Below are 23,803 nucleotides of genomic sequence, written 5' to 3' on the forward strand. Positions count from 1 at the left end.
ATTTGTGATTTCGGTTTTTTAGTAATAAAGATATCGCCCATCGTTGCCTCTAGATTGTGTGTAAGTTCTATAAAGCTTTTTAGTCCTCTTTTTTTAAAAAAAGTTATTTCTGGTGCTCAGAATTTTACTTTTTCTGTGGATCATTTTTCCCTGGTGGGCTTTTTTTTGGCAGGAGAAGCAATGCATCTTATTTAACAGCAGAAATCTAACTCCTGGTTGCGGAGTGACCCTGTGGTCTTCAGCTTGTGGGGGATGAGTTGGTCTGGGGGGGGGGAGGGGAGGTCCCAGAAGTCTCAAACATGGCCCGAGAACAGGCTGCCCCTTTGCCATCCTTGTCATAGACCCAGAGCCATCTGCCTCCTTTCCTTCTATTTAACCATTTGTTCACCAGTGCTAGTATTTAGATGGCCCCATCGGCCACTCCCAAAAGATATATGCCATTCTGCCACCCTCTATCTAGATTCACTGCTGAGGTGGCAGAAGAGTTTTGTTAGTGGCCTTCGGCTTAACCTTCATCGGCAGACCCACTGTGTCTTCTTCAAGGCCATCTTGGACAACTTCCTCAACCATCAATTAATCACAATATAAAAATAATCTTAGAACTGCAGAGCTGGGTCATGGAGTCCAGCCGCTGCCAAAGAGGGACAGCGGGGAATCGAACTCCCCACCCAGAGACCTGAACCGCTGAGCGATCCAGCAGTTTGGTGGCCAAGCAGTTTCAGCGGCCTCTCTCCTAGGGTCCAAAACCAAATTGGGCCAAGTTGCCCAACTTGAAGAAAAACAAAACACTCCTTACCTCCACACACCTTCTCGTCTGACCAGTCCCCACAATCGTTCTCCTCATCGCACTTCCACCGGTTGGGGATGCAATGCCCGTTGTCACACTGGAACTGGTAGTACCGAGAGCAATTGGGGGCTTCCGTTGGGTTTTCTAGTGACAGCAAAAGGTTCTGGTCAGCTCTTGGCTACTTGATGCCACAAGAGGTTGGTGGGTTTGAGCTCAATGCCTTTTCCACCCTGCCTTCTTCCCTCCTCAAAAAAGACAGACCTCGAACTGGTTGACAAGAATCACAAAACCAGTTTAAAAGCAAATGAGATCCCAAAACCATCAGCATCGCCATAATGAAAGCCATTAACTCATTCCACCTTCCCTGGACAGAGACTCCCTGAATGGGCTGAATTAAGATTCTCATCATCCTCTGACAAAACCCACTTCTTTTCTCTTTTTTTTTTCTTCCAGTTTGATGAAGTGGGAAACACTCGCTATGTACTCACCACAGTTTGCCTCATCGGAATAGTCCCCACAGTCATCCGTGCCATCGCACTTCCACACCAGGCTGATGCACACGCCATTCTGGCACTGGAAACTGAACTGGTCACAAGTGTGGTGGAACTCTGGGTCTTGGGCTGCAAAGAAGAAAAATGTATTTTTTAAAAAAACAATACCAACAACAACTCAAAATGGAACGACTGAAGTGTTAGTCTTCTTGCTATCACGCAAGGCGCTTCGCGGTGAAGCGGTTAAACTGCAGTATTGCAGTCAAAACTCTACTCAGAGGGACCTGCTGTTACTTTCAGCTTTTTAGACCTGCGCCTTGTCCTGTCCGGCCCTGGTTTCTAAAAAAATCGGATTTTTACAACACTGTTCTCGACCGCTAAGCTTACAGCATCCGGCATACGCAGGGTCTTCATCCGAGCCGTCTTGACAGTGCACGGTGCCGTCACACACCATGGGACGAAGCAAGCACTGTTGTCGGTTTCGGCACACAAAATCCATGTAATGCGTACAGAGGGGCTCTGCAGAACGTTGAACAAAGAAGAGCAAAATGGATCACTCAGTCAATCAATGGCACATGGCATCTCTCTATTTTATACTTTAGATTTCATTGTCCACAATTCCATCTGCCTGCCATCTGGAGTAACAATCCTTGAGCTGCTGCTGGCAGCCTGCGCTGAGCCCCTTCCCAGGTGCCACTCACCACAGTGATGCTCATCCGAGCCGTCAGAACAGTCCCGTGCTCCATTACACCGCTTACTGGATGGGATGCAGGTGCCGTTTGGACACTGGAAGCCATTGCATTTCGTCTCTGCAACACAGCGGGATGAAAAATAAAATGAAACCAAAGGAGGCCAACTTTCAGCACTATGGAAATATGAACAGAGCAAGGTGGGTTGGAGAATGAGGGAGAAGGTTTTTAAGGAAAAGGATGGCTCCGTGGTTTAGGTTTCTGGTTGCATGGGGCGTTCGATTTTCTCACTGTCCCTTCCTTGACAAAGGCTGGACTCAAAGGATCCAGAGGGTCCCTTCCAGCTCTGAAGATCTAAGATAATGGAGACTTAAAGTGTGATCATATGAGAATGAATCGTGTCTGATCGTTTCGGAAAGGATAGCTTTGTAAGGAGCAATCACCCTCAAAGTAACTCTCCTGTCCGGGAATCACTCTAGCCTGGCCCTAAAACATAGTCCGTCCGTCCGTCCGTCCGTCCGTCCGTCCGTCCGTCCGTCCGTCCGTCCGTCCGTCCTTCCTTCCTTCCTTTCCTTCCTTCCTTCCTTCCTTCCTTCCTTCCTTCCTTCCTTCCTTCCCTCCCTCCCTCCCTCCCTCCCTCCCTCCTTCCTTCCTTCCTTCCTTCCTTCCTTCCTTCCTTCCTTCCTTCCTTCCTTCCTTCCTTCCTTCCTTCCTTCCTTCCTCCCTCCCTCACTTACTTACTTACTTACTTAAAATATTTTTATCCTTCCTTTCTCCTTAAAAAAGGACCCGTTGGCTGACATCATCAAAAAAAACACTACAGCTAAAAACAATACAGTATACAAGTATTTTAAAATTTTAAAAGAATTAAATAAACATTCCATTTAAAATATTAGCTAAAGACATTACGAGAACAGGTTTAAAAACACAGCGGCCACCCTTGACTGCTGGATCAAAAAAGGCCACAGCTTGGGCATGGATCGGGGCGGGCTGGTTGCGGTTCTCAAAGAGATCTCCAGGAAAGAGCTCACACAGGACCATGACACAAAGGGTCTGAAGTGTGAGCTCTTCCCCTGTTGAATGCCCCCCTGAGCCAGAAAGGAAGAGTGGGAAGACACAAATACTCCAGGGGACTTCCAGAGAGAGAGAGAGAAAGAAAGAGAGAGAGAGAGAGGACTTGCTTAAGGGAAGAGATATTTTTCGCAGGATTCGTTGGGGTCTCCTCCCCCCCATTCCAACACAAATAAGGAACCACTTTCTTTCCTCACCCAAACGATGAGGTTCTAACAAATTATATAAGGCAGAAGATGAATATGTATAGCTGAAGTTCTCAAGATATATCAGTCCTGTTTCGGCATTCAGCCTGCAGCTATTTAGGGCTCAAAGGCTGGTCGTGATGTTGGGCAGCAGGGAAGTCCCACCTTCCCTATCCCCACCCAGAGGACCTGCAAACCTTCGTGTATTCAATGGGAAGATACACATAGGATCTACACACACATTCCACTGAGCACACGTACAGCCATTCCTCATCAGGACTGCTAATCATAAAAACACTGTTAAGTGATCATGCTGGACCTTCTGGGAAATGTGGGCCTGTGGAAGGCAGGGCTTACCTGCATCACCACATCCACACAACACATTGAGCTGTACATGCTTTCAGGATCAGAAAAGGCCCACATTCCCAGAGAACCTTCCAAAAAACATACTAATATCCATGACAATAGAGGTCATTGTCAGAACCCTAGAAAATTATTATTCTGGATGACAACTCGTTAGAAGACATCCTGACTCGTGGACATGTTGGGGGGTGGTGGTTCTGGGTTCTACAAAAGGAACTTCTTCAAGCCCCAAAAGGAACTTTGTCAAGTTATGGTCAACACACTCTTTTCAACTGTCCACTCAGGTGGAGAGAAGCCCATTTTAACTTCCTCACGCCAGCTGAGAGCCCCTTCCATACATACCACAGTTGGTGGGGTCCTCGTCAGATCCATCTTGGCAGTCAGCATCTCCATCACAGGCCCACCTCTGAGGGATGCAGTGGCCGTTGTGACACTGGAAACTGGAGGCTTCACAGGTATGATAGACAGCTAAAAGCAACCATGGGGCGAAAAAAAGAGAGAGAAAGAAATGAGAAATCACCCAGAGCGATATGTAAATGAAGGTCTAGAAAAGAGCACAAGGAAGCCGTTTTGAGATCTATTGTATATGAAAAGGCTGAGAAAGTAAAGCAAAGTGTGCTGCTCATATACTGTCCTCAGAGCTCTCTCTGGGAGGTTTACAATGAAATTATGCAGGTTACACATTGCTCCCCACAACCCTGGGAACTCATTTTATTGACCCTGGAAGGATGGAAGGTTGAGTTAACCCTGAACCACCTATCTGAGCCTGTGATTAAACTCAGGTTGTGAGCAGAGTCTTCACTGCAGAACTGCAGTTTAACCACTGCACCACAAGGCTCAGGCTGACATTTATCTCTCCCTGCTCCAAAAATTTCTTACTCTAATTCTCAAACCAAGCACCTTCACCCTACTTACTTACTTACTTACTTACTTACTTACTTACCTAACTTACTTACTTACTTTGCTTACTTAACTTACTTAGAGAAACAGAAGGGCCTTTTATTAGGAAGGCAGGACATGCTCCAGTAAATTGAATTCATGCCGTTTCCTGCCAACAAACGGCTGATGTGCTTCCTGATATTTTAAACTCCCGTACTGTGCCAGCTGTATTATTCTATTAAATATTCACTGTGAAATGTAATTACACTTGATAAGAGGTATAATTTCAGCCTGCAGAGCTGCCAGATGAGTGGTTTCTAAATAACTGTTATGCTCAGATAATTTTAAGCCAAGGCTTAACAAAATAAAACTTTTAAAAATCCCCCCCCCCAAAAAAAAACACCCACAAACAGCAGGCTTTTCAGAAGAGGTTTCCTGTCATATAATCATTCACTGCTGGAAAAATCACAGAGAGAGAAGCCACCCTAGTGTGTCCACCCCATAAGAATAACCAGCTGTTTCGTCTTTATAGCTGTTAGGGACCACAAGGTTATGAAGTCAAACCAAATGGAAACAGAAGATGCAGTGGTGGAGAAATGAAGCCGAGACATGGAGAAGGGCTTTGGTAGAAGAGAATCATGGAGTAACGGAGTTGGAAGGGGCCTCTAAGGCTATCAAGTCCAACCCCCTGCTCAAGGCAGGAATCCAAGTCAGAGCAGATCGGACAGAGGGATGTCCCATTTTCTCTTGAAGGCCTCCAGCACTGGAGCGCTCTCCACCTCTTGAGGTTCCATTGTCATGCTGCTCTAATAGTTAAGAAGATTTTTTTCCTGATCATCAGTCTAAACCTGGCTTCCTGTAGCCTGAGCTCATGATGATGTTTCCTGCATTCTAGGATGACCGAGAACAGATCCTGTCCTTTTTCTGTAGTAGAATATATGTGGTTCCTCCAGAAAATTTCCCGGTTTAGTACTAATCCTCTCCATGGACAGCAGAGTGAAGCCAAAATTTGCCTGTTTGTTTATATACCACTCCATTAGTGCACAAATTATTCTGGATGACAAGCTGAAACTTTGAACTCCAATCGGCTTCACATAAATTTCCCCAAAGATATTTTTGCAAATTTCTATATTCTGCCCCTTTTGTGTGTGTGTGTGTGGGGGGCAAACATAGCAGCACCTAAATTGTGCTGCCTACTTTGTGATATTTCTTCTGTGCAATCCCCCTCCCCTGCATAATCATCATCATCTGTCTTTTCATCTAACTCGGCAAAGGAATGAATGATTCCCTTGCTGGTAAAAGGGTGAAACATCCACCTTACTGAACAACAACTCCACTACTAGCATTTATGTTCTTTTCAAAACAGCACAACTCAACATCAAGGACACTACATGCGTTCCCAAGAGGTGGCATTTAATCATCAGAAAATCCCATCATGGGTGGATTGAGCTTGTCGGTTTTTGCAACATTGCTCACTGGTGCAGTTGGCTTCGTCGGACCAGTCCCGGCAGTCGTTGTCTCCATCGCACTTCCACGAGAGACGAATGCACATCCCTGAATTGCAGCTGAACTCATCATTCCGGCATTGGTGGGCTTCTGCAAAAAAGAGTTTTCCAGAGAAGCAAAGCACATAAGTCTGGTTACCATCCACACGGCACTTCCAACGGGTTGTTCCTTTCTATCTGCTTTATCCCCACTCAACGGGGCTTCTCGGTTCTACTTTGGGGTGGCCATCTGCAACCCTCCCGTACACTGATTTTGCAGGCCCCTCCAACTCTTCTGCACCCACCAGTTACTTGTTATACACTAGGAACCCCTTATCCACGGGCTCAGTATCCACTGGTTCACTTGCTTGCTGGCTGAAAGTACTGAATAAAAAAACCCAGAAGAATTTATTTATATGTATTTCCAGGTGTATTTACCAGAACTGGTCACTAGACAGAGACCATGAAATGTATTGTGTTCAATCTAGAAGTTGAATCGTGGCAACTGGACTTCTTTCTTGTTAGACTGAAACCTTTCGCTACTCAAACCAATCCTTCTGCAGATCTCGTGACCCTACTGTACTATAAAGTAATTTGGTTCCTGTTCATTACTCCACTTTTGGAATGGAACTTCACTACATCCTCATTACCCAGAAGGTAACCAGTTCCACAGAGCCATGCTACTTGGAATTCCTTACTTCTAAGCTCTGTTTCTCACTGTACCCAGTTTGCTCACTTCTTCCAGTTGGGAAATGGCTTACGGGCCGTGAAATTACACTGCTGGTGTGCAAGCAGCAAAAGAAGGTATGCATGCGCTGTTCCTTGTGTGATCATGCGCACACGTGTTTGGCAAAGCATTCACAGAGCAAACGAGACCCTCCAAGTAAGCCACACTTACCGCAGTGGCTCTCATCGCTGTTGTCCCCACAATCATCTTCCAGGTCACACTTGTAGGACAGTGGGACACAGGTCCCAGATTCATGGCACCGGAACTGAGTATCAGGATCACACACGGTTGTCGCTGTTGGGCGGGGAGGAAAAAAGGGAAATTTCAGGTCATAAGCAAATGGTCCTGAGATGCTGGCAGCTTTATTTAAACCACCCCACAGAATGAGAACATTGCTCCTCTTGGCTCACTGGGCCTTTTGAAGCTTTGCCAACGGACATCCTGAAAGATGACTCAGTGAAATTAAACCTTGAGTAGGCCGATAATTCAGCGGATCAACCTCTCCCCAATCTTAGGGGATAAGACAAACCCGGCTACCATTTTGGAAGCTCAAATCCAGTTATGAGCATCTGCACTTAAAGGGTCTCTACTGATAGGGTTGAGAAAAACTTTGGCCTGTCTTAAAAGCATGGAAGGGCGCTCCTGATTTCCTAGCATCTCCCCCTTCTCTGCCTCCTATTTTGGGCCCTGTTTTGCATGCGAAACACGGTGCACCCTCCAGATGGGCCATCTCAGCCGGGTCACTTACGGCAGTTCTTCTCATCACTCATGTCGCCACAGTCATTGTCGTTGTCACATTGCCAGATGCTGTTGATGCAGTTCCCGTTGAAGCATCTGTACTGGTTGAAGAGGCAGACGTTTTCTAGGGCCCGGCAACAACGCGCAGGGGAGTAAAGAAGCCAGCACAGGTAAGGACAGAAGGATTAAAGGATGAACGAGGCAGCACCGGTCGGCTATTCATTCCATGGTTGCAAGGCGCTACTCAACCAGGAACCAACATCTCTGAGAAACAGGCTCCCTCCCGCATAGGACAGAATCGGAAGGTTTGAAATGCAGCAAACCTTCCAATGCTGGGCTCATGGGGAGCAGGGGGTGGAGAGCAACCCCCTTCAGCAGAGGTCGCTCCAATATACAGACCCCTCCACTGACCCCGCAAATACACGAACCAAAGGGACATACAAAAAATGCCCCAAAAGGATCAAATGTACCCATCGTGTATAGATTGCTAACCAACTATTGGCAAAGGGAGTGGGGAGAATGGAATCATTAATGGGTTTGTAGATTCTGAAGGAGGGTACAGATGTCTGGATGGGCGCTCTATGCTGCAACATTCTGTTGCAGGCCCCATGAGAGAGACCGTTTGAATCAGGATCGCCAAGTTCGGAGAGTTGAGCCCTTTCTTCTTGTCACCAAACCTAAACATCCACCCACTTGCAGAAGCCATAGCTTGGGACTGTGAAGGCTTTGGACTCAAAGTCCCATAATCCCCCACCCAACGTGGCTCATGGCCATGTGGGTGGGGCATTCTAGCATGATCAGTCCAAAAAGTTAATGTTCCCAAGTTCTGGGAACAAGGAGCTGTTTTAGCTCCCAGCTGAAACGTGTCCTGCTCATGCACTCTTTACATGTAAGATCATGGATATATCTAGGCCTTAACTTTATATATATATATATAAAGGGCACTCCTGATTTCCTGGTATCTCCCCCTTCTTCTCCGCCTCCTATTTTGGGCCCTATTTTGCATGCAACCCTAACTTTATATATATATGAGTTTTTGCTTCATTTTAGGCTCCCTGGCTCCACCTCCAGACAAAGAATCCTGGTTACTTGAGTTTAGTAAGGCTTCCCCCCTCCCCCACAAACTATACTCTCCAGAGAGAATTATTAGGAACCCTGCAAGTGTAGATTGGTCCTTGAGATATGGCATACACAGTGTCTCCAAGCCAACAAACACAGTGCAAAGGTGCGTTTCTTACCTTCCTTCACACAGGTGTTGTTCTTCAGACCATACCTGGCAGGGCAGTTACACCTCACCTCCCCTGAAGGGAGCACATGGCTGGAGACTCCCTCTGGGCACTTGCAGCTCCAGGTGTTGTTAGACTTTGGCAGGCAGAGGAGGCTACAAGGGTTGGCCACGCAGGCGTTCTCCCCTATCCAAAGGAGGAGGGAGAGGAAGGGCACCTTTCAAAACACAGGAGCTGAAAACATCTGGGCTGCCAAACAGGTGTGTTTTGACCTGCCTGTTTAGAGACACACCTGGCACAAGCCTTTGAGGTGCAGCCGGAGAGAATGCCAATTAGTTGAAACTTGCAAGCTGGCATCATTCAAAACGTTCCTCCTCAACTAGAATGACCCGTCGTAGCCATCTCTAAACTATGTTATGCAAGCAACCAAACTGATTGGAATTCATGTAATTTATCCTAGTTCTCAATTTTTAAACATGAATAGTAGAATGATGTCCAGATTATGTTCACCAATGTTCTACTTCTTGTCTCTAAGGACTGAAGTATGTGATGAATAAAACTAAAACAAAACCCTCTTCAGTGTCCCAGAAGTACCTGCCGTCTTCCCACGGTAGAAGATTTTCATATCCATCACCCCGTTAAGATGATCAACCAGAGTTTCCATTCTAGATCCACTGTATTTGGAGGCTCTGAAAATGCTCAGCTGCGACCAATCATTCCAATAGATCTCATTCTACAAAAAGAAAGAAGAGAAATATTTTCTCTTTCAAGATTAGGTGGAGAACTTCAGGTGCAAACAAACGTTGGAATAAAAGCCTGGAAAACATTGAAATCGGCCAAATGGGTATGCTCAATAAGCGATGGTGGCCAAAATCCTGGAAGGAAAAACGGTGCAACTCACGGTGACTGATTGTCACTCACAACCAAGCCACTGCTTTTGTTCCTCACCGTGGCTTGGCATGCAGCCAGGAATCCTAATGGGAGGCTCTAATTTACTGGCAATTTGCCACTGCAAGTTACATTTCCCATCAGCAGTCACACCTACCCACCAGGATTTTGGCCACATCAATAACCTGCTTGCTTATGCATGTCAACTGTTCATTCCTTCTCCAAGGAAAAAGAACAAAGGGTCAGCCATCCAGAAAAATCTTACAGCAAACAAAACTTTTGAGTCTTTAAAGTGCCACAAGTGGCTCTTGTTAGAATATTGAGAGTTTTGCAGGCCTGAACAGGTCAAGACAGTAATGGCAATAAGCTGCCATAATGATCACCTGTGCAAGACTCTGAAGTGCTGAGTCACAGTGACTGTGAAGAAGATGACGCAACATCTGTGTATGATGCAACACCCATGTATGAAGATGATGCAACACCTGTCTTGATTGGACAGAGGCATCTGCTTGAATGTATATAAGTGAACAATGTGTATGTGATGTATCTCCTTCCTCTATATTCTGTTCTACTATACTCTATGCACTACTTTGCCTCTATATTGCTGCCACGCTGAAGGACTGCTGCTTTGTATATTTGTATATTTTTGTAAATACACGTGTCTTGAAGAAGAAGAGCGTGTGTTTTTTTCCTTCATCAAAACTCTGCAAATTACCAGCAAGAAGCTGACAGCTCTTTCCTATTTTTTTACTAAAACACACACACACACACACAAACACACACACACACACCCTCTCCAGATGTTTCAAGGCAAGAATTCATACTTTAGTGTTGCATCCAAACCTGGCTAAGGGCAACAAAATAAGCCAAGATCATAGGCCAAACAAATACAAGATTTTCAATGTGCTTATAAAAACTTTTTTGGCTGCACCTAGCCATAATCCTGAGCTTTGACAGAACACCCATCTATTCGTCTCTAATGCAATCGCTAACTTCCATAGTCTAAATGCCTCGTCGATTTGCAGGTTATTCGTACACATCCTATTTCCTATTTCCGCTTTAGCGTGATGAAATGGGTCACTTTCATTTATTTTTGCATTAGGTCTTTGAGTTCACAGTATGATCCCCAAGTTCCACATACAGGCCACTGCAGCTTGCCTGTGGACCCTTTAATGCACTTGTGGCTGAGATGACCTCTGAAGAACAGGTGCTGTGATCTATTGCTCATAGTTTTACCAGCGACCTCAGCCTTTTCCCCCCATCTGGTGATCTCCAGATCTTTCAGCAACATCACCCAGTATCCCTGATCACTCACCAGGGTGGGATCTGAACTCGAAAACATCTAGAGGACATGTGGTTAAGGAAGGCTGCTTAAAAGACATGCTCCGAAGTCAAAGTGGAGCATATTTGAGCCAACAGCCTTAAGGCATCTTTCTGTTAAGAAGCAAATGGAGAAAGCATTTCCCTTGTTGCCATTACAGAAGCAGAGAGGGGAAGAGGCTTTCCCTCCAGGCAATGGATGAAACTGGACTTAATCTGTACAGCCCTGATCATGCAAAACGCCCTCCCCCATGGATGGGGGAAAATCAAGATTTTGAGGCTTTCAGCAGCCACTAAAAATACAAAACAAAAATCCAGTTTAATAAGAACACTTTGAAGTTCTGAAAAACTAGCCCATCTCTTCCTGGTTATGTTCCCAATCGACCTTCAAGGACATCCTGTCCAGAAGGAGATCTCCTCCATCTTAGGTTGCTAGGGGCAACCCTGTAACCTGGATTTAGATGTAAAATGGCCAGAGGGGGATTGGAAACCGGCTGACTCGGGGGGAAAAAAGGCTTTCTGGCTGACTGACAAAAACACCGAGTTCTCTCCATGTGAAACAAACCACCTCGCCCTGATTTCATCCATCCTGGAAAAGATTTGCAAACAAGTTGGTCCAGGCGAGAAGGACGTGGGATTCATCTGGGAAGGTCAAACTCTGAATTTGGAAAAGGGACTTTCGTGGACAACCCCGGCTAGAATTTCTTTCCAAAGGATTCACCAATATTTCCCTGTCAGGACTAGCCTGGACAAGCAATGCCATTTCCTCTTTCTGCTCAGTAAACAGAAAAAATATCTCATCGCTGCTGGTTTTAGTGTGCACACATGGGAGGGGTTTTGCATTCAAAATCCACCCCAATCTTTCAAGCCCCTCCCCTCATTCTGAAAGGTATGTTCCCTGGGGCGTCTGCAAAATTCGGAGCCCTACGCCAACTCAAGAGGTCATGCAGCCCAGATCCAGAATATTCAAAATAACCCCCAGGAGCAGAAGGCAAAATCAGGGATGACAGAACACTCATGTAAGATTGCAGTATCACCAGGAAGAGGCTGATGGTTGAGAACATCAGAACACACATTGGGGGGGGGGGGGGACAGCTTAACTCTTTCCTCCACAAAGCAGTCTTAACAAAGATTCTGCTTGGGATGGGAGGCGACCCCCTATTAAACATCCGCAGAAGATTTCCAACTATAACTGGCTTACCTTCCAGGGGGAATCAACCTTTCCTCCTTCTAAACCAGAGCTAGAAAAAGTTGTTTAGATCAATGGTTCTCAACCTTGAGTAACCCAGAAGTTCTTGGACTGCATTTCCCAGAAGGCTTCACCACCAGCTGTGCTGGCTGAGGATTTTGGGAGTTGTCGTCCAAGAATGCCTGGCTTACCCAAGGTTGGGGACCATTGCTTTAGAGCAGTGGTCCCCAACCTTGGGCCTCCAGATGTTCTTGGACTACAATTCCCAGAAGCCTTCACCACCACCTCTGCTGGCCAGGATTTCTGGGGGTTGAGGTCCAGGAACATCTGGAGGCCCAAGGTTGGGGACCACTGCTTTAGAGGACAACTACGAGTCAGTGTAATGCTGTATTTTGAATTTGGACCAACACTTCCCCAAGCTGATGCTGCATGCCCTTTTTTAAAAGGCTGGTATGTTACAGGTTAATATACATTTCCAAGCATTTATAGTTTGGCAAAGAAGCAGCAATGAATTTAAACTGACACCCAGGTTACCATAGGGTTTTCCATTGCCAAGTCCCTCTGCAGAAACCACAAAAGGACACAGTTTCTAGGTAAACGGTTGCTTTGAACTTCAGGAAGTGACAGAGCAGGGACAGCTGGACGGGGAGCTATAAAACTGCTCAGCTATTGCACCATGTCCTCCTGCTCAAGTCCTTGATTTAGTGTGCCTTCCTAACCTAGGCGCTGACATACATACATGCGCAAACACAGCTTCTTTGCCAGCCGCACCACATGCTCACTCCGTGACTTGATAAACAGCTCTTAGACCTTGCCAAGGAAGGCAGAGTCCAAGCTCCAGAGCAACAGGCTTGGAAACAAGAAAGGAGGTTCTGTGAAGTGTGTACTGAACATCTGTCCCTGTATTGCAACAGCAAGTACACTGGGACCTTCTTAGTTATTGCCAAGGACATCACTTTGGCAATAAGGTGGAGAAAGACCAATGGGCTTTCTTCAGAGCAGACCCAATGAATCGATAGGATTTACACAAGAGCTGACTCACCACGCAGCAGTTGACTCAGTGGGTCTAGTGTACCTGGGACAAGCCTTTGACTTCAGAGAGAAACATCTCTGGTGGACAGAGACATACTGGTATTATCCCCCAAGTACCTTAAAAACAGCAATGGCGTAGGGGTGGGGCAGACTGTCCAGGATCACCGATCTCTGCAGGCCATTGAAGTCAACGCGCTCAATCCTGTCCATGTAGGCCTCTGTCCAGTAGATCCAGTGATCGTCCACAGAAATGCCATTGGGCCACCTCACCCCCTCAGCGACAATGCATGCTGGGGAAGAGCCATCCATTTCGCTGCGGTAGATCCCAGGCCTGGAATCTCCCCAGTCGGTCCAAAACATTAACCTGGGAAGGGAAAATCCAGAGACAGCCCTTGCATCATGAGCCACCTGTTCATTACACCAGTAACCTCAGTATTGAGTGGGCTACTTGAAAGAGTGAACACAGAGACAGACCAAGAAAGGGCATAAATGTATTGCCTGTCACCCAAAGCATCAGGTATGAGGCAACTCTTAGAAGTCAAGCAATGCTAGTGTCCTTGCTGATGACAAGGCAAGAGAGCCAATGATGTGTTGAAGCAGCCAAGTGGGCAAATATGATTTCCTTGTCTTCCCAGATATCAACAGAATTAGACCTAAAGTTATTAGCATTCCCCACTTACCCTTCTTTGGGGACCAATGTCAAGGCTCGGGGCCGCTCAAGCACAGAAGAATTCAAAACTGTAAGTCGCAAGTCTCCATCTGGGTTGGCAACCTAGTGGGAAGATCACAAAAGGGAGGACTGTGAAGGTATCTCTTGCTATTCTGAGCAGCAAACAGGGCTGCTGAACTCCACATTTTGCAATCGAAGAACTCAGCGCTTACAATTTTTGCAATGGGTACAGGAGGAAGTTTGATGTTGTTCTCCCAAGCAGAAAAGGCACTTAGCGTGTCCGTTGAAAAGTGGGATCTTATTATCACAGACAACACAGTGCTTAAACGGGCCCAAAGGGGCCATGAATAGGAGAAAATAATTGAGGAGAAAAACCGATGATTGGAGGGCGGGGGGTTGCTGTGGCCAGAGGCCGAGCGAGGGGAAAGGAAAAATCTCTGACGATAAAGAGTTTGATCTAGTAGTTTAAAAGAAAAAGATTGATAACAGGAAGGAATTGAGAATAAGCTCTCTTTCTCTTTTACTCACAGAAGCAGAATTATGAGGCTCTCAATGCAGCGGTTGAAAGAAACTGAAAGGGGATGCTAGGCGCCAAGGTACTTATACGGGTGGTGAGGGGCACATTCTAATGTGTTCATTGCTACCACAGAAGCGCTAGAATCTTCCAATGAGGCTCTGAGCAGGTGCGAAGTGCCCAGGGTGTAATTCACAGAGGCCACAAAGAAGAAGTGTTGTGTGTTTGTGAGCTGAAGCTTCCAGAATTCTGCTTGAGGAATTATTGAAGAATTCTGGAAGCTGGAATCCAAAAAAAACCCAAACCTCAAATAGCACACCCTTATTACCTTCCACATTTCCACATCCCCTCATTCTTCTGAATGATACTTACTTCTATGCCCAAATTTCTAGGCACTCCGATTTCTAACGTTTCTTGTCCATACTCATTCTCCAGATCAGTGGCTCCCAACTTTAAGTCCCCAGATGTTCTTGGACTACGATTCCCAGAAATCCAGGCCAACACAGCTAGTGGTGAAGGCTACTGGGAGCTGCAGCCCAAGAACATCTGGGGACCTAAGGTTTGGGAAACCACTGCTCTAGATAATCCCAGTTGCTCTTAATCTACTGGCTCACGTCAGCTCAACCCAACGGCTAGCAGAGAAATGTTTGTGACATCAGGAGAATTCAAGGAGTTGTGTTCAGAGCTTTTGTGCCCTGTAATCCCCTCCATTCACTGCAATGCAAGCAGTTAGAAGCAGCCAAATGTGTACATGTGTGATCCACAAGTGACAAAAGCACCATCTGTTGCTTGGTGTGAGTTTGCCACTTCCTCTGATGAGATTTGCTCATCGGAAGAGGCTCTGCTCTCATATGCCACGAGGAAAACATTGTGTGTGTGTGTGTGTGTGTGTGTGTGTGTGTGTGTGTGTGTGTGCGCGCGCGTGTGTGTGTGTGTGTGTGTGTGTGTGTGTGTGTGTGTGTGTGAGAGAGAGAGAGAGAGAGAGAGAGAGAGAGAGAGAGAGAGAGAGAGAGAAGCTCGACCAGCTATTTCCTGAAGGCAACTCTGATATATCGGTTCCATTTGCCAGTCACCCCCACACCAAATGCTATTAGAGCAAATGGAGTTTTATGGCCAGGATATAGCTGGACTCGGTGGATGCACAGTAAGACCAGCTCATGGAGCAGTACCCAAAATATGCCAAGCCTGACTGACTGCTACAAGGCATAACATGTTTCTGGATTGTTTCTGCTCTGTAATTAAATGAGTTATGCTTTCCATAACTTTCATGCCCTTGTAGGAGGGGGGGAGGAACATCTGGCTCCCATAGTAGATCAACCTGAGACCTATCGGTCCAACCTTCTATTTTTAATGTCTTTGAGCATTCGTAATCTGGGCTCAAAGACTTGCCCAAAGCAGTTAGTATTCAGAGGTAGACTATATTTATCCATCTCCTCGTTATTGTTCTTCTTCCCATCTGTCTTCCACGCTTTCAGTTTTATTGATGCATCTAGCAGATGTCAAGGCAGTTTTATTCTCCAAAAATTGCCTTTTTACACACACAGCAAAGCTCGTGGTAACCCAAGTGCAAACCTCCACTGTGTTCTACTTCCCATTGCCCTCAACTGCCCCAACTCCACCCCTTCTGATATCACTTATAAAACAAATCTTTTTGTGCAAACTTTCAGAATATTTGTATGTGCCTGATTTCTCTTCCTGCACTGCTTGTTTGCATGGCTTGCGTTGCATTTTGGAACACATTTGCTGCTTTAGATAGAGAAGATCTTTGATTTTAACTCTTGTGCTTTTATGCCCATGGTTACCTGTTCCGAGCTCTTATGAGTCAAAACCAGGCACCAACTGACATTCACGGTAAATAATATGAGGGTTCTTTGTCAGCAGGAGCAAATAAATGAATAAAAATCAAAACTGCCTACCACCGGTATCCGATTCCAAATGTTCTCTCACCTTTAGCTGTGTGCAGGAGGGGAAAAACATGAGTAAACATAATGCACCCTGTCTTTCCTGCCCTCCAAATGTGTTGAACCAGAATCAACATTCTCCTGAAGGGGAATGATGGGAGTTATAGTGTAGCTTCTTTGGGGAAGCATTGGGTTATGGAAGGCTATGTATAGAGAACAAGATATAAATCACTTGTTCATGGACAAGTTTGAGTATTTTATTAGTTATTCTCAAGACAGAAGTGTTTAAGCTTGAAAGCATCATCAAAAGGAAAGAAGACAGGTAGGAAATAATTCTTTATTGTGCCTTCTACACTCTTCCCACTGTTGCTGTCCTCTAAGCCACTCTGTGATGACCTGCGCCATCAAACAAAGCTACATGGCTTTCAAAACACTTGAACAGAATGCGCAGAGAGGTGTACCTCAATTTTGGGAATGCCGGCATTCACCCAGTAGAGCAGCTGACTGATGGGTTCAAAGGCCAAGGCCTCTACTGTCTCCAGACCGATGCTGATGATGACTTCCTGTCCAGAGCTCCCGTTTAGACACAGCCGCTGAAAAGAAGCACAAGGCACTAGAAAAAGCCTGAGTGAATTCCATTACTGTAGAATGGAATATAATCAATAAGTCATGAAGAAGGGAACTTATAGGAGGTTCATCCCCTTATGCCCTAAATCAGATGGGAAAAACTTCAATCTTCTAGGTGTCTGAGGATATTACCTATAAAACATGGCCAGTCAGAAAGGATGGTGGGAATTGTGATTAAAACCATCAGGAGCATTGGTTCTCAACTTTGGGTCCCCAGATGGTCTTGGACTAAAACTCCCAGAAGCCTTCACCACTAGCGCTGCTGGCCAGGAATTCTGGGACCTGTAGTCCAAGAACATCTGAGGACCCAAGGTTGGAAAGCCCCGATCTGGAGCCTCAAAGGTTCACCAATAACTATATTAAATATAGTACAAGACAGCACAGGTAAAGAACAGAATAGACACACAGGAGTCTTGATAGAGGGTCATAAGCAGGTCAGATGTAAGAAACAATGGGTCATCTTATTATTTGTTTCATATATTTCCTATCATACTTTTTTTCTGCCACTGAACCAAAGGGGTCAGTCAGGTGACCTCCCTTCCAGACCAAGTTGCCTCTCACCAGACAACTTAGTTTTTGGCTTGGGAAAATCCCTTGATTGACCTTTTTTTAATGAGTGTAAGGGAGAAACCGCTAATTTTTCATACCAATATTTTCCTGCCCTTACATCACTGGATTGAGCTCTGTCTTTGGGGGAATTAGACCCAGAATTTGAGGCCATCTCAGAATAGGAGAAGGGTTTGCCTCTAATACCCCAAATGCCATGGCAGACTAAGAAGAAGATAGACAAAATTCTTCTAGATTACAGTTTCGAAAATAATCTGGCGTATGCCAAGAAAATAAGGTTGCCTATCGCTAAGATGAACTGCAAAAAACACTCTCCAGCATGAGAAAGGGTTCCTGCCACCCACACCCCAAGCAGATCTTTGGCTTGCCCTGTCCATAAGAAGCAAATTACTACAGAAGCAGGTGAGACTTTCTTCAAGAGAAGAGTCTCAATTTCTCAGATATAGAGTCGCCTAATTAAAGCTCTGCTCAAGGCCTAGTCTTGTTGCAGAAGAACAATAGAAGTCTTCAGCATGGGCTTCCAGTGGAGCTGTCCAGGGTGCTACTGGTTTGGCTTTGCATTGTTCTTACTGGAGCCCAGCCTCTCCTCTGTTCAACTAGGTCTTGCATCTCCTGCAGGGACCCACCTATTTCTCATTATCACATGGGATGAGAACTCCATTGACATGAGACCATTACCTTCAACAGAACACTTTCTTTCCTCCATGCATCATTTACTATGATTCTTGATCCTTTAGCTTCCTCTAAGGCGCCCATGGGGTCACGAAGAGTTGGACATGACTTAACAACTAAACAACAGACAACAAAGTTGCCCTAAGACTCTCCTGCTCTCTGCTGAGGTTGCCCTTGCAATATCCTTGCTAAATACCTACATGGGACCACCTACCTCTCTTCTTCCCAAAAAACAGTAGCAAAGGAAGCATCGCCCCACACTGGAGAAGCTCAGAAGGACAGACTCACCTGGATAATGTCGAGTGTCACATCCGCCCAGTACAAGCAGTTGCGGTCGTAATCAAAGTCCAGAGCCACTGCCCCACGCAATCCTGTTACAGGCAACTCTTCGCTGACCCCCGATGACAGGTCATACCGGTGGATGGAGTATCTTGTAGTGTACAGAATGAATTCATTCTCCTCTGAAAGCAGCAAGAAAGGTTTTTGAAGGAATGTTTGAGTCTAGGGCAGCCATTCTCAATGGGGGGCGATGTGGCTCCCTGGGGGGTCCCTGGGCACATTGGAAGGGGGCCACAAGCTGAAAAAATGTGAAATGTTTCCACAAGATTCATGTGGTATTCTTGTTTGACAGGAGCCTCCTGGAACCTGAGAAGAGCACCTGAAAGGGTTGTGCCCCCCCCCCAAAAAAAATTGAGAATGGCTGGTCTAGGGAATCATAATTAAGATAACATAAAAACAAGTAGTGAGTGTGAATTATTTAAAAACAACAACAACAAACAGGAACACCTCACTAAGTGGTGATATGCCCTATTATTCTTTTAAAATGGAGGAATCAAGATATATTTCCATCTATAAATATGGCATAAAGAATGTCATCGTGCAGGGATAATACTTCTCAATTATATAGATATAGTTTGGGAAGATGTATTCTGTTCATCTCATCTTTGTCAAGCAACAAACCTCAGAATGGACTAGGTGTTTCCTAGCATTTCAAGGTGAAAAAAACTCCAAGTATTCTCTGCTCTTGTCTTTTTGCATATTGTTGCTCCGAATGCTAGACAGGTTGGATCACGGCGCTGATCAAGACAGACGTGGAACACAAAAAGCATTTGGCGGATACAATCAAAGCAGAAGTCCAACATCGAATTGGGGCTTTACAAGAGAAAGGATGAGCTTGTTTACCTGCTAAGGGACATGGGACTAATTCTCCTTCCAGCCGAGCTTCAACGTCACCCCCCGAACAAGTGTCTCCAGATATCTTGCGATAACTGAAACAGATTTTGAAGAGAGGGATGTTTTCAAGGAGACTGAGGCTATAACCTTAGTCCAGAAAACCATAGATAGTGGCACTCCGGACAAGAAAATAAGTAGATACTTAAGAATGGTTGTAATTCCAGGCCCAAAGCATTTTTATGTGCTCCTTTTCTCAAGAGTTGAACTAAAATATACAAAATCACATTGTTGTAGCTTTTCAACTAGATGTTACCTCAGGAACTGCACGTTTCCATCAGTACATTAGAGAAGGAACAGGAATGCAGGACACAAGAATTTGTAAGGAAACCTTAGTTGGGGGTGAAAGCAGGGGAAGGCTTCTCTCTCCACCGACCTTCAAGCCTTCCTGGAAACATTCCTATATACAGCCCTGCATCTATAACACTACTCTCCACCTGAACATTAGCACCCTGAGACACATGGTTTGGGAATGTTGTGTTTGCTGTACAGTCTGCAGTGCCACCAAGAACCCCACAAAGGATAAATCAGAGCTTTGGAATGTCTCAATGGAGAGGTCGCCAGGACTGGAGACTTAGGAAGTGGCCCTGCAGAGCCTAAAACAGGCAGCTGCTTCCTCCATTTGGCCATTTTGTGGGTTCATCTCTCCTGGAGGGACAGAATTCTCAGGGAAAATGAGACAAATCTGATGGGGTCCTAGAGGGGAAAGCCTCCGTCAGCCACAGGGGTCAGCATGCCCCAAGCAACTCAGTTCAGGTCCAGTGACTTGTTCCAAAAAAAATGGGGAAGAGGAGGATGTGATGTTGTGTATGAAACTTCAGACATTTATTTATTATTATAAAGGCACATCTCCAAAATCATTTGTATGTGACTGTTTTAGGTCACAGGCCACGGACAGTTACCTACCCTTTAGTCTTCTTGTAAGATGAGCCGACAGGACAAGGCACAGGAGGAGAATATGCCTTGCCAGCAAATTCTGGATCAGGAACACAAACTTCTAATGACAGGTCTTCACTTAGCTTGAAGCCAAAATCACTGAGCAAGACAGAAAGGGAAAGACATGGGAAAAGGTAAAATATTGCCTTCACATGCCATTGTAGGCTTGTGCAAGAAATTGGAAAAGAAGTGTGTGTGTGTTTTACCACAATTTCCAAAATTTCATAGCCATGCTGGCTGAAGGATCCTGCAGTAAAAAAATTATTTATAGTAAAAAAAATAATTAACTTTTCTGATCTCTGCTATGTATATATTAAGTGCAATGTTTCTAACGAGAAATAAAAAGAGAATGGATACCAAGTAGGGATAATTTTATTCCAGAAAGGACTAGGAACTAGAAGTTAACAGGCCAAATGCCAAAGATTTATTTCATCCATGTAGCACTGCTCGGTTTTAATCTGGGTGTCCCAGAAAGCTTGCCCAGTTTCTTTTGTGAGGGGAAAAACTGGCAACACCGTTCAAGTTGAACTCCTCTTCAAACTGGTATTCTGAAATATTGTGTTTATGTGGCACAGCTTAAACCCACCCTTCCTCCACATGGTTTGGGGTCCTTCCCAATCCTCAAGGACCAGGGAGTTTATGATACATGACTGTTCTCTTCCCCCTCTCCTCACATACATCATTTTATCCTCAAAACAACTTTTTAAACTGGAGTTCAGGAAATAGGGTTAGGGTAGGGAGAGGTAAGCCAGCATTTATGGCCGAGTCAGGATTTGAACCTGGGCCTCACTTGTCCCAGTCCAGTCCTCTAACCACTGCCCCTTACTGATCTTCTAGGGTCCTGCAACAGGAAGTCCCTGATGAATTCTGTAATACAACCACAAAGGATAGCTATGGAAGAGTCAGTCTATGACAATAACCACACTCACCGGGCACACAGAGACCAGTGTCAACAGAACTAGACGGATCCAGAAAACACTACAGTTGTCAACCTCCATGTTACAAAAATCCATGGATAGCTCTTTATTAGGCTAACCAAAAAGGCCCAAAAATCTGTGCTAGCTTTCAAGATCTCCAGGTTAACTTCATCAGGCTAAGGTGTTTACAAATGGGGAGTATCTGCCTGCAGAGCCAGAGGTTGGGGGCCTCCTTGAGAGGGGCTGGACTTGATGGTCCAGAGGGTCTCTTCAATTCTAAGGTTATTATTATTATTATTAAGTAAAAATATTTCAGGGACAGATGTGTTTTTAAAGTCAGGGAAGTTTTATCATCTGAAGAGCTTATGGGAGAAAGGAACTGCAGAGTCTCAAACAGGCCGTGCATCTACTTTGGCCAAGCACGCCTAGAATGACCGCAACTTAATCATCCATTTTTGTCTTAACAGCATCCATGCAATGAGAAATTCTGCCAACTCACCACTCATAATCTTCTCGGGTGCAGGAGCAGTTGGAGACCATGACTGGCCGATCAAAATCCTCCCCATTGAAACACGTCGCGTGGGGAGTTCGCCTTTTATAGACGGTCTTATGCCCCAAGAGACACTCGTTGCCTCGCTCATCCGAGGGGGACCACAGCTTGTAATCATTTTCCGTGCAGGGCACCCCTGTCCGATCAACAGAAAACCTGGATCTTAAAGCCGGGAATCAAGGATAACCGAAAACTTGCAAGTTCTGACCTACAGGACACAGGGTTGCCACTGCTGTGTATAAATCCTACTAGGTGCTTTTTTTTTTTTTCAGAATTACTGGCAGGAAATGAAATTGCTTAAATACAGAAGGCTACGGTGGTTATTTGGCCATGTGGTCCCAATGCAAAGAAAGACCGGGAGGAGGGAATTAGGAAGAGAAGGAGAATTTGCTCTTGGCAGAAAATGGCTTGCGCCACCAGGACCCCTTTCTGATCTCAGAGATCTGCCAGCAGAACTCCTCTGCCGGCTAAGATCTGCTGACAGATCATCCAAAAGAAAAGGGGCAGAGAAGGGATGAGGAAAAAGAGAGGCTGAGTTAAGCCAGATCCAAAGCCTCTCCAGTTTCCTTGGCAACATATGTACTCAGTGCTTCCCTGAGCCCTTGTTTCCGTCCATCCTATGCTTCTATTCAGATCCTATTCTCCTACACCAGTGTTCCCCAACATTGGGTAACCCAAGCATTCTTGGACTGCAATTCCCAGAAGCCATTGCCACTAGCTGTGCTGGCCAGGGTTTCTGGGAGTTGCAGTCCAAGAAGACTTGGGTTACCCAAGGTTGGGAGCCAGTGTCCTACACTATGACTATGCAGCTTCTTTCCCTACCTTTTCTTCCTTTGCCTGCCCTCGTGAGATCTGCCCCGGTGCTCCACCCCATCTTTTCTACCAATCCAGCCAGGACTTCTACCTCCTATCCCCTGTGTCATGGATGGCCTGCATCTGAACACCAACCAAAGCCATCCAACTAGGGGTTAACCTGCTAAGGAACCTTACTCCCACTTTTATTAAACATTCAGTGGACAAAATGTTTAGGCACTGATATGACAGCAAAATTATTCTGAAGAGCAGTAACAGCGTTAATCAGAGTGCCCTGCTTATCATTTTAAAAAGCCATTTCTGCCGTCAAGTGGCGTTGCTTATAAAAAAAAAACCTAAAGAAATATCGGTTATACATTCTAGTCAAGTTTACTCTTCTGCTGAGCTTAAACACCTCTTTGATTTGGATGTGTGAGCACAGGACAGCATTTGAATCACTACTATTGCATTTAATCAAGGTCTAAACAACAGGATTCTTTAGAGTTGCCCCTTCTTTAAAGATTGGGTAACCAAGGTGATGTCTGACCTCCAGCAGAAGAGTAACAATAATAATGATAATAATGCATTTTGCAAAAATAAATAAATAAAATTGTTCAGGAATATAAATTTGGCAGCAAGGAGGATGCAGCCCCTCCTTAGTTGGGTGAGCTAAAGCAGTGGTCCCCAACCTTGGGCCTCCAGATGTTCTTGGACTACAACTCCCAGAAGCCTTCACCACCACCTCTGCTGGCCAGGATTTCTGGGAGTTGAAGTCCAAGAACATCTGGAGGCCCAAGGTTGGGGGGCACTGAGCTAAAGTACCTACCCATGCCTGGAAATTGTGTATTCCTGGACTAGATAGGCTAATGGCCTAGGTCGCTGTACAGCAACTTCTTAAGGTCACACATCAACAACAAGAGACTTACTTGATCGGTCCTCCCCTCCCCTCAAGTAACCACAAGAACTATTTTTACAGGAGGCATCTTGCCTCCAAACCCCAGTTTCCAGGATTCTACTGAGATCTAGGTAGGACGTTAGAATTTGTAATACTCAGATGCCGCATCTTGCAGTGGGGCTGCCTCTCTCTATATGCTGAATCCTCCACTCACCAAGTACGTCAGTTGTGTTGATCTGCAGGATAAGCCAACTGTGCCCATTCTCTTTGTAAGACCCAAAGATGGTGAAGATGGTGCTTTTTTCTCCAGGTTCTGTCAAGAGTCCATAGATGAAGACTGGCTTATCTGAGAAGGTGAATGTCTTCCAGGTCTCCCCTTCATTTGTGCTGTACCTAGAGAGATGCAGGCAAAAAGCATGGCAAGGCAGTTTTATCCCAGTGGCTCAACTAGATTATGGAAATA

General features: G+C 45.5%; 1 protein-coding gene across 2 annotated transcripts in view; it reads right to left on the bottom strand.

Annotated features, from left to right (window-relative positions):
* SORL1 (sortilin related receptor 1) overlaps window positions 1–23,803 on the bottom strand; it is an 81,240-nt gene that overhangs the window by 21,097 nt on the left and 36,340 nt on the right. For both annotated transcript variants that reach the window (XR_012080906.2, XM_020792508.3), the window contains exons 13-30: window positions 23,555–23,733; window positions 21,603–21,789; window positions 20,157–20,285; window positions 19,203–19,288; window positions 18,309–18,481; window positions 16,616–16,747; window positions 13,750–13,841; window positions 13,187–13,433; window positions 9,235–9,373; window positions 8,653–8,826; window positions 7,425–7,538; window positions 6,848–6,970; window positions 5,942–6,061; window positions 3,929–4,054; window positions 1,980–2,087; window positions 1,666–1,797; window positions 1,276–1,407; window positions 797–931 (exon numbers count right to left, since the gene is read on the bottom strand). Coding sequence is in view for 1 of the 2 variants with exons in the window: in XM_020792508.3 (XP_020648167.3) it covers window positions 797–931; window positions 1,276–1,407; window positions 1,666–1,797; window positions 1,980–2,087; window positions 3,929–4,054; window positions 5,942–6,061; window positions 6,848–6,970; window positions 7,425–7,538; window positions 8,653–8,826; window positions 9,235–9,373; window positions 13,187–13,433; window positions 13,750–13,841; window positions 16,616–16,747; window positions 18,309–18,481; window positions 19,203–19,288; window positions 20,157–20,285; window positions 21,603–21,789; window positions 23,555–23,733 (2,528 nt within the window). In the remaining variant the exon portion in view is untranslated. The remainder of the gene's footprint in view (window positions 1–796; window positions 932–1,275; window positions 1,408–1,665; window positions 1,798–1,979; window positions 2,088–3,928; window positions 4,055–5,941; window positions 6,062–6,847; window positions 6,971–7,424; window positions 7,539–8,652; window positions 8,827–9,234; window positions 9,374–13,186; window positions 13,434–13,749; window positions 13,842–16,615; window positions 16,748–18,308; window positions 18,482–19,202; window positions 19,289–20,156; window positions 20,286–21,602; window positions 21,790–23,554; window positions 23,734–23,803) is intronic.

This window comes from Pogona vitticeps, chromosome 8 (genome assembly GCF_051106095.1).
Source record: "Pogona vitticeps strain Pit_001003342236 chromosome 8, PviZW2.1, whole genome shotgun sequence".
NCBI lineage: Eukaryota > Metazoa > Chordata > Lepidosauria > Squamata > Agamidae > Pogona > Pogona vitticeps.